The 10,952-nt window shown below is 32.9% G+C and overlaps 1 protein-coding gene across 1 annotated transcript; it reads right to left on the minus strand.

Annotated features, from left to right (window-relative positions):
* Positions 1–1,169: 1,169 nt before the first annotated feature.
* On the minus strand, positions 1,170–3,218 carry LOC145960047 (uncharacterized). The gene has a single exon (XM_083079318.1). It carries the CDS (start codon positions 3,216–3,218, stop codon positions 1,170–1,172), a length of 2,049 nt encoding a protein of 682 aa, XP_082935444.1.
* Positions 3,219–10,952: the final 7,734 nt, after the last annotated feature.

A 10,952-nucleotide genomic window follows, 5' to 3' on the forward strand; every position in this document is an offset into this window, starting at 1 on the left:
CACTGTTTTGGAGCACAAAATTAGTTTTATAAATTTTCTTTTATTATTGATAATTTTTTATTAATCTCTTATATTAATATTCCTTCTGTTTAGACTTGCTTTCAGGATATTTGTTGGCATTTTTGCCAACAGGTTATGTCTCGATTCATCCAAATATTAATTTAATTATATTTCTCCCAGGTTTCAAAATTTGCAATAGCCGCATCCCACTTACGGCAGTCCAGTTACATCGTCCATCGAAGTGATCCGTATAGGGCGATAAGATCAATCGTTAAAAGATTTTTGGTAAGTATTATTTTATAATTAAAAGTGTTTTTACTTAGTCTTTAAATAAATTGTTTCTAACATTATTTTATAATTTCCAGGAGAAGGGTTATGTTTTATGAGGTGCTTGATTGGTCCATAAATATTTCTGTATATTATTGTAAAGGGAATTTTATGGGATTTTACAGTGTAGTAAGTATAGGTACTTATATGAACGTATTTTCCGTTACGATATTTTTGCTCTAACAATATAAATTGCTTGAATTTAAAAATAGAATTTTAAATTGTCTTCTTTTTGACTAAAGGAATTAATTATTATAGTGTTTTATATAACAGTTATGTTCACTTTTCTGTAATTAATTTAAAATGTATAATTATTTTGCATGCATGATTACTGCAGGTGTAATATAGTATATTTTCCTAGATTTTTGGTTACATATATATATATTAATAGATATTTGAAATGATAAATTTTCTGCTAACTTTCATATAATGATTTATATGAATTTTGTCGCGAACGCTTTTAACACAGTTTGCATTATTCAAAATAATTTTAATAACACGATTTCAAATCTATTTCTTTCCTGAATAAAGTTGAAATATATTAATTTTATTCGATTAACATATTTCTGTAAATCCAGCTATTCGGTTAGCACTGGTAGTTTACTAGGTTTTTAGTTATATAGGATAACTAGATAATATGAATATCGGCAAATTATATATAATATATATATAGTGATATGAATTTATAGTGAATATGTGTAATATTTAAAAATTATATAAGATGATAAATTCTTGATGTTATACTACAAAGTAATATTTAAAATTTTTGTTGCGGGACGTAACACCTCCCCCCTAATAAGAACAAAATCCACTTGTTTTCGGAGGATTTTGGTCTAGGGAGATTAGATATCTTCATTTAAAGTGTTTAAGCGGTCTCTTAAGTTTGTATATGATGTAGGCATATTTACGTTCTTGGCGTTTTCCTCGTGGCAAGGTCTCATCGTCCTTGGAGGTTTGGCTGGAGGAAGTTGTTGAGTGACTACTTCCGGAGGCGCAGTGGGATCGATGTTGGAGGTTTGAAGGTTCGTTCCCCTGCCAGGTGATTGATCGTCTCGGTTATCATCTCCAGATTTCTTAGAAGATTCTCGTGCCAGATGGAGTAGCAAGTTTGCAAGAGAGCTCCACAGGGCTCCGATTAAATGAAGGCTGCAACCATATACAGTATGGAGAGCGTATCCATGGATGACGGTGTCGATAACAAGCTTGACTAAGCGGATGATCATGAAGATTCCGACAAGTCCTGCTGTGGCTGATCCAAAGTTTATGAATCCTTTCCAGATCCGTGAGGCGGTGCTTTCGACAATTTTATTTAGAGAATTTTCATCCAGCAAATTATATACTGAGATTCCTTCGGTGTTCATGGAGTGGCCAGTTAGTCCTCTAGCAACGGCATTGAGTAAAGCTGGCTTTTCGGCTGGGAACATAATATGATTTCTTAGCTTTTCTATGTCCTTTTCGGAGTAGATTCCACTGGTAGCTAAGGATCCCGGAGTGAGGTATCTCCAGGTTAGAGCAGCCATAGGTTTTAGCTGTTGAGGTGGTAGCTGTCTAACCTGAATACTAGGGGTGAGTTGGACCCATGTATCCTCGATTCTGTACAGCGTAGGAAGTTCTACACTGCATTCTCTTTCGTTACCGATTTTGGTGATGATTCTTGACTTGGGGGTAAGAAAGAGAGAATGATTGCGCACCGTGACAGGAAGTTCAGCATAACATTCCTCCGTTTTTCTGACCATTACTTCAACAGGGATACATTTGACTACTTGTACAGCTTCTCCTGTGGTAACAGCCATATATCCTGGTCCTTTCATTAATCGATAGGCAAATTCATCTGGTTGGAGTGTAGCGAAAGACAAGGCATTGGTAATCACTTGTCTTTCTAGTTCGCATTTTTGCAAGATGACATTATTGTAAAGAGAAGTCATCTGTTGTTTGACGTGTTTTTCTATATACACGAACTTGGAGTTCATGTATGTAAAGATGTCAAGATTGTTGACTGGGATGATTCCTCGATTAGCGAAGGTATTTCCTGGTTTTGCTTCCAGGATAAATAATTTCGGATGCTCGGTGCGTAAGAGAGTGTATCCGCATAGAGGCAATTCTGTAGTTTTCATTAAAGCGAAGGTGATTTCTTGTGTTACTAGGCTGTAGATGACTGGAGCGTGGACATCAGAGTGATCTTCGGAAATTTTATTTGCAGGTCCTTCGTAAAGAACATCGTATTGTTGGAAATTACAAGTAGTAGTGGGTATTGGTTTCCAATAAGTATGCCCATCGTCAGCGTCTAGGCAGAAGCTGTCAATGAGATCACATATAGTTCCAGACTTTAGTTTGATCTTCCCAGTGTTTAACTGTATGGGAACATAGGAAGATCTTAATGATATTTTTACAGCTGCTTGGACGACTACATCGTCCCATGTTCCATATGGATCATTGTATTGTGCTCCTTTGCAATATCCATCGACTTGTATACGGCCTACAAGAGTGATACTCCGATAGGTCGTCTGATTTGCTTTTATGCCGGCGACAAGATTGTTGTCTCCGAGTTTGATGGTTCCGTCTTGAAACATTCTCAAACATTGGGTGTATCCAGTCTCGTGTACATAATCGGCTCTTCCATTGTGAACAGCAGAGATATGTGAATGCATGCCGCAATGGTATATATTCCTGGATATTTCCACTTTACATTGTATGACTTCCGTATAGCTGTAGTCGGACAATTGCAATAGTTGAATATGAACATCGGTGGTATTGGGTTTTCGTATGTTCAAGTCACATTCGCCAACATCAAGTAAAGAGACAGCGGTGATATTGAGGTGTTGTCCTCCGCAATCGAATCCGATAAGAGCAGCGGTTTCGCATAAGAAGGTTATTAGGACTAAAGGCGTCATGGTGGTCTGAAATAATGATGATTTCAGTATATGTGGTAGCAGTATATATATATATTATGTTATATGATTACTTGAATGATCAATACAATTTTATGGATATTTAATAGTGAATAATTGTCGCTTAGCATATTGTGATTATAGTATAATTGTATAGACATATATATATAAGTGTATATATTTCCATGCAAAAAAAAAAAAATTCTATATTTAAAAATTGAATACATAATAGGTATCTTTATAGCATTGTTTTTAATATATATATATATATATATATATATATATATATATTGTTCGTAATTATATGGTATTATGTTTTATGTATATCTATTTATTATAATTCCCCTTTTTTTGTTTCTTTTCCTTTATATATATATATATATTTGTTATTATTACTATGCACGTATATATATATATGTGTGTAACTATAATTAATGGTTATAATTTGTGGATGCCTGTGCTAACTAGAGATACAATAAATGAGGCATCTGAATAAGTATGTACTGATTATATTACAATAATTTTTATATATTTTAGGTAGCAAAACAAGGACTGATATTTAAGAAGAAATTATTTCTTCCAAGACTTCCGGGTCATTTGGATCAATCCTTATTTCGGCCCGTCCATATTCTATTCTTAATGTGGAAGAGTCTACTGATATACCGACTAACTGTTTGTAAGTATTTTCTTCCTTTTTCTTTATAAATGAGGAAAATTGGTAATAAGCCTTAACACATTTCATACATTTGATAATTGGTCGGCTTTTATAACAATTTTGACCGCAAATACGACATTTTTGCAAGGGCACTGAGCCATATTGGAATGTATGAGAGTATCTTGTAAGAACTCTGTTATAAATTGTGGGGTTATAGCAATTTGTACAGATAAGGTAAGAGTTTGAGTCACTTAGAATATCGTGAGTTAATATAATGACACAGTTTACGCGAAAACTATTAAAAAATGAATCCTTTAAAAGCGGATGGATGGATGTTTTGGTTTTTAATGGCGGACACATTTTTTTCTCCCCTTTTTTTTTCTTTTTTTAAGCGTATACCCCTTGTTGGTGAGTCCTGCAAAAAGCAAAAGCAGTTAGATTATTTATGTTTCTTCCATGGTTCCTCTCATATATTGCCCTTTCAAAGTAGGAAAATATGCATTCAGAACATTGAAAGATAGAGCGAGTGGTATCTAGAGGAGCTAGACAATATTCACATTTAGAGAAATTTATTTCACCGGAAGTTACCCAGTGGCATACTATCAGGTCAGGTTTAACTCGAAATTGACGAATTTTGCAACATGCACAACATATACGAACCGGGTTATGGTTCTTCTTAGTGTGTTTCTTATAGAATATTATTTTTTTACATTCTGCTTTGCAGATATTTGGGAAGTATTGTAACAAGTTATGGATGTCGTGATTGCAAGGTGTATTATTTACGTTGCTCATTATGGTTTAATCAACAATTCTTGTTTAATCGAAATTCTTGAGCTTGTTCTCCTTGTAAATAATATAGAAAACATCTCCTGCAGTCCGACAGGGGAGTTATGAGAGATAGTAATAAATTACACATATGACATCTAAAGCCATACAAAGAAGCTGGGGGAAAATATGTAACAATGTGGTATATTATGGGCTGAAGTTCTCTAGTTTCGAACATTTCACATGAACGACAGTAATACCGATCATTATGGGAGCAGATATATCCTTCTAATTCGACATGTAACAAGTGGGACAATGTGTCTAGGTCTTCTTCGGGTATTACATTTGGCAGGAAATCCATTTAATCAGATATTCTGCGAGATTCTCGTATACGTTCTCCTTCCAAATAGTATAAGAAACATCTCCTACAATCTATTATAGGAGTTACACTAGACACATTGCGAGCACATATGCAACATTTAGACACCGTGATGTCGGGGAAGGATTCAGATATACTATGGTAATTTATATAGTAAAGTTCATGGTCTGCTTGTGATTTGCACGAGACGCAGTAATACAGATTATGTCTTGAAGAAATATATCCGTTAAATTCTTCGTGTATTACATGGGATAAGGTATCAGCGTACTCAATAGGTTGCATTTTAATTTAAAAGGTTTTAATTTGGGCTTTCATTCTCACTAATAGCAAGATTGGAAGAATTAGTGGCTCTAAATATTTCGGCAATGTTTCGTGTGCAGACAGAACAATTAGCTAAAGGCCTTATTATGGTTATGGGTCGCTGACAATATGAGCAGATAGTTCTGTAGGGATGTGGGGCAACAGATATAATGTGAGAATCCACTGGGAGAAAAAATCGAGAGTTACAAGTAGTATGCAGCATACAATAGCAGGCGCAACAATAGTGGCTATGGTTGTGCAAGTGAAGATACCCATGTAATTTAATACACACAGCATTGGGGGGTGTTTGAGACATTATTAAGCATTATTACACAGAGGTAGTATAAATAAAAGTTCAATGATATTCCTAATACAGATAGAGCACTCATGCAAAGGTCTCAGAGTAGTAAGAGTTCGACGACAGTTGATACAGTGGGGTTCAACGTGGTGTGGTCCCAGAGAAAAGAAATGAGAAGATAATAGAGGAAGTTGAGATCTTAGTGAAGAAGATTGTACACCTTGATAACAAAGTTCACAGAAGTAGATATTCAGAATAGGATCACGGTATCCTCTAATTTTAATACAGCATACCGTGTTAATAAAAGACATGCCTTATGACATAGGGGTTCTATCATATACATTAAGAACTAAAGGATATTTAAAATCGTCGACATGAGTCGAAGTGCTATCGAGGAGACGTAATAATTCACTCGCAGTTAGGATACACGAGATGCAATTGTCTATGGATCTAGTCTTTATTACTGTAGTACCACAGATAGAGCAGCATTCGTCTCTAGCGACGTGACTGTTTATGAAGAAATGTCTCCTAAGACGTCGATACTGGCTTTGGATGATTTGTGTACGAATCCGAGAGTAACAGTTGCTGCACAAATTAGTGTCGTCATTCAAGCAGATGGCTCCTACTACGTGTGCACAGTGAGCGAATAGGAACGACTGTTTTACTTGATACAGGAGCGATGAATCCGGTCTGGGCTGGACTGGCTGCTTATGCCAGAGCATCTGTAACAGAATTATTTAAATTATTATTTCATCCTGGCTGACAGTGGGACTTTTTTATTTTATCTATGTGAACGATACGATTTTGGTTTCCAACTCTAAGTTTAATATTACTAGGGGGTAATAATTCGAGTACTTCATGTGGTCCTGTGTATTGGTCGGCGAACTTTCCCTTTCGCGGTTCTTTTAATAAAAACACGGCCATTCCTATTTGGAGTTGTTGCGGATTTAGACGGCGATCATAGTATGTCTTGCTCTTTTCCTTGGCACGTATAAGATTTAGCTGAGCTTGGATTTGTAGATCTCTTATTTTATTAAATAGATTCGTAATATATTCGTGATAAGTAGGTTCAATATTTTCTTCGATAATAGGATGCGCGGAAGGTAATCGAGCTATTCGCCCAAAAACCAGTTCATAAGGTGAATATTTGGTGCCTTCGTGCACGCTGGTGTTGTATGAGAACATTGCTAGTCTAATATATTTATCCCAGTTATCTTCTCTATCTATTTGTGTCTTTAAATATTCTGTTAACACATGATGTGAACGTTCTAGTGATCCATTTGATTGAGGATGATAAGCTGTAGTTTTAAAATGTTGTATATTAAATCTTTTCGTTAATTGTCGCATTAATGCTGACAAAAAGTTAGTTCCTTGATCCGTTAATATGGCGCGCGGTGCTCCATATATACAAATAAAGTCTTTTGTGAAAGTATCAGCTATTGTTAAAGAAGTGGCTTCTTGTAACGGTGAGGCAACAGAATATTTCGTTAATAAATCTTGCATGGTTAGTATGTATTGATGATTGTTCTTCGTGATGGGCAGAGGTCCCATAATGTCCAAAGAGACTTTATCAAAGGCCATCCCAGGCGTGTCGGTAATGACCATGGGTTGCTTAGTTTTTACTCTTGTTAATTTCTTTAATTGACATTCTCGGCAGGTTCGGATAAAATCCTGAATGTCTTTCTTCATTGTTTTCCAGCAATAGCGTGTTCTGATCCGATTATAGGTCTTAGTTACGCCTTTATGTCCGCCGTGGGCTGAGGCGTGATTTTCTAGAATTAAAGATTGACGTTTTTCGAGTTCGGGTGTCTGGATTAAATTTAAGCATATGGTTATATTAACCGGTAATTCTTGCAGGTATCTTTTAATTTGGTTGAATATATATGACCATGGTAAATCGTCGAAGCGTTCGGTCTTGCTGAGACTTATCGAAGAAAGGTCGAGTTCGTGAATTACATCTACGAGAGAACGCAGGCAATTTTTTAGAGTTTGCGCTTCAATGAGAGTACGATTGTTTTGTTTAATAGGAAGAGCGATTAACGTGTTGGTTTTCACGGTACATACTCTGGCTCTTTCGTAGGTTAGTCCCTCGTATTTGGGAAGTAATTCAGCTTCATGATATAGCTTTGCCCCGTTATCATAAGGTGTTCCGTTTAGATAAATGAATATTACATGGTTGTCCTTTTGTTTCAGTAGATTATCTCTGACTTCCCGTATTTGAGCACGACTCCATGGTGGAGGTTCAGGGGGTTGTTGTTGGTGAGGTACGACATCAGAGTCTAATATCTCCGTATAATCGGAGTCTTCTTCGGAATCCGAGACTTCCTCAATGGTAACTCCATTGTCATCATCTTCTCGTTCGGTGGAATGATTTTGATAATTTTCTGTTGGTTGGCGTTCTGTGGGAGCCGAGATCTCAGCGAATTTTTGATGGATTCCCAGGTCTTCCTGATTAGATCTTGCATTCTGACCTTCGGGTGTGTTAGATATTCCCTGCGGTCTTTGAGGTCTATATGAAAATATTGATTCATCAGATGAGTATTCCTCTTCATCGATGAGGAATAATGGAATAGCCATGTTAACGGGTGGGTTCCTAGATAAGGCATCAGCGTTATGATTCAAGGTTCCCTTTTTGTAGCGTATTTCATATTGATATTCTGATATTTTAGTTCTCCATTTCCATAGTCTTGATGAGGGATCTTTAATGGAATGTGTTACGTCCCGCAACGAAAAATTTAAAATCTTATTTATAAAAATATGATCCCTACATATTCTCTCATCCTATATAATCTTTGCGCGATACTATATATAATTACTATATATTTGCGTCATAATATTATATATAATCAATATATATATACATCAATTCAATAATAATCAGTTCTCATGTAGTCAAAATACTAGTAACCACCAGTACTAACCGAAAGCTGGACTTATACACATCTATCAATCAAGAAAAAGTAATAGGCTCTTTGAAACAGTCATTTATAATAATCGTAAAAGAATTTCAATATATATATAATTATTATTTATGCAATTTTAATAAAGCTGCAAAAGCATACAATCACCTTAAAATCGCTTATGAAATTTCATAAATCAATAGCAAAATACTATATATATATATATATATATTTATATATATATTCGCCATAATCTCATATTAATACAATACATTGATTGATGTGGTATATAGCCAGAAAGATATTACAATGAATTAGCAGTACTGGTACTGGTCGTATATAATGATATTTATCTTAATAATTAACTTTACTAAGAAAAGAAATTTATTCGAAATTTTATTATCAAGAAAAACTCTCAGCAAATCACTCTAAATAATGTAACCGTCAAAAACACTTGCAACAAGACTTCGTATGAATCGGTATGCGAACAAATTCGTCGGTGACTGGCTTATAGCCTCTTCTGCGTTCCTTCACATTCTTCTGGTAAATTTGGCATGGGAAAATTTCCATAGCCATAAATCCCGAAACCTGAAAATAATATAACTAATTAGTATTTAGACAAATAAAGACATAAATCAATAAACAATGAAAAACACATATATATATATATAAAAGTTTAATTATTATCAAATAATAAATATATTTACTTTGATTATTTAATTATAAAATTAAAACGTAAAAACAGATGACCAGTAACGACTAAATAACAATCCTTTGTAAAATAACAAGCTTCTTTTAAAAAGAAAATGATTTAAATAATTCTTAACGAATAAAATATAATTTGTTTCGAAGAATAGTATAAAGAATTTCGTATCTTATATAATCTTTACTTGTAATTATATATAATCACTATAAATCCACTTTATACTATATGTAACCAATATATATAGATATTCACTCAATATTCATATTATTCAGTTATCACATATAACCAAAAAAAGATATCCCTATGCGTGTATATGCGCTTACTACAAAGGAAAAGGCATAAATCAAAATATTTTATCAAACGATACTCACCTAAATTCTATTAATAAATGATTTTGAGCCCATGCGTATCTTTTTAATAAACAGTATGTTCGGTTGTCATAAAAGAGATGCAGCGATTATAAATTTTGAAACCTGAAAATCAAATAATTAATTAATATTTTGTAATAAATATCTACAGTAAAAATGCTAACAAATGCTCCGAAAGTGAGCCACATAAAATATTAATACGAAAATTTATAAAGAATCATCAATAACAAAAGGAAAGTTATAAAGTTAACATTCTATGTACATATAAGAATATGAAACAATAAATAAATGTGCCAAGTCAAACAAAAATTAATACCCATGAATAATAATTGTTACTAAAACAATACGCTTTAAAAATCAGTAATTATAATCCGTAATAAAATAATTAACAATATATATAAATATTTTTTATATTCAAGAGAAACAAAATTAATAAATTTTCCTTGAATAAATATTTTTCTAAGCGTTATAATAAATCTTTATTGTACATTAATACCATTGGCCAAATATGTCTGTATAAAACTCTAATTATTATTGAATAACATTTAACTTTGACTATTTAATTACAAAATGTAAATGGCCAATAATCACCAAATAATAATCTTTTATAAAGTAACGAGCTTCTTTCAGAAATTAATGATCTAAACATTTCTTAATAAAATTAATAAAATATAATTAATAAAATATAAAATAATTAATAAATAAAATATAATTAATCAAGCAAGAATTTCCTTTAAAAATCCTAGATTATTTTAATTTTTTGGTCCTAGTTGAGTTCCCGTAAATATATGTATATGTTCACTATCAGGAAGTGATTTTCCTCAGAGTCTTGATACCTGAAAAATATAATAAATGTATAAGAAAATCTACTATAGAAATTATTAGATAAACCATTCAAAATATAATACATACTTACACACTTTTTATGATCCTATATATATATATATTATTTAGCCTCTCCCTAATAACGTAAGACAGCTTGTTATAAATAAGTAGCAAGAATTCCAAGTCCCAGCAACTGAAAATAATAATCAAATAATATTTGGCCGTATGAAAAATTAACTTAACAAAAATGTACTAAAAAATCAATCTATACAAAATCTATAAAAGTTTGATTGATCAAAATTACTATATTAAACAGGTTTAATATTTTATAAATGTATATAATTATATAGGAGTAAAAGAAATCAAATAGTAAAAGAAGTATAATAAATCAAATATTAATACATTAAATTTCAACAATAAATATATTAAATTAAATAATAACTACTAAACAATAACTAAATAATAAAGAAATGTCAAGAAATTATTATGAATAAAATTTTATACGTAACTCTTTGCTGCATGCAGAATAATAAGTCACCCT

This window comes from Camponotus vicinus, unplaced genomic scaffold, assembly GCF_025532165.1.
Source record: "Camponotus vicinus isolate PSW18456_S1 unplaced genomic scaffold, iyCamVici1.0 SCAF_10, whole genome shotgun sequence".
Taxonomy (NCBI): Eukaryota; Metazoa; Arthropoda; class Insecta; order Hymenoptera; family Formicidae; genus Camponotus; species Camponotus vicinus.

Bases quoted from the DNA above. Each gene is read 5' to 3' on its own strand.
- LOC145960047 (XM_083079318.1), bottom strand. From the start codon at position 3,218: ATGACGCCTTTAGTCCTAATAACCTTCTTATGCGAAACCGCTGCTCTT.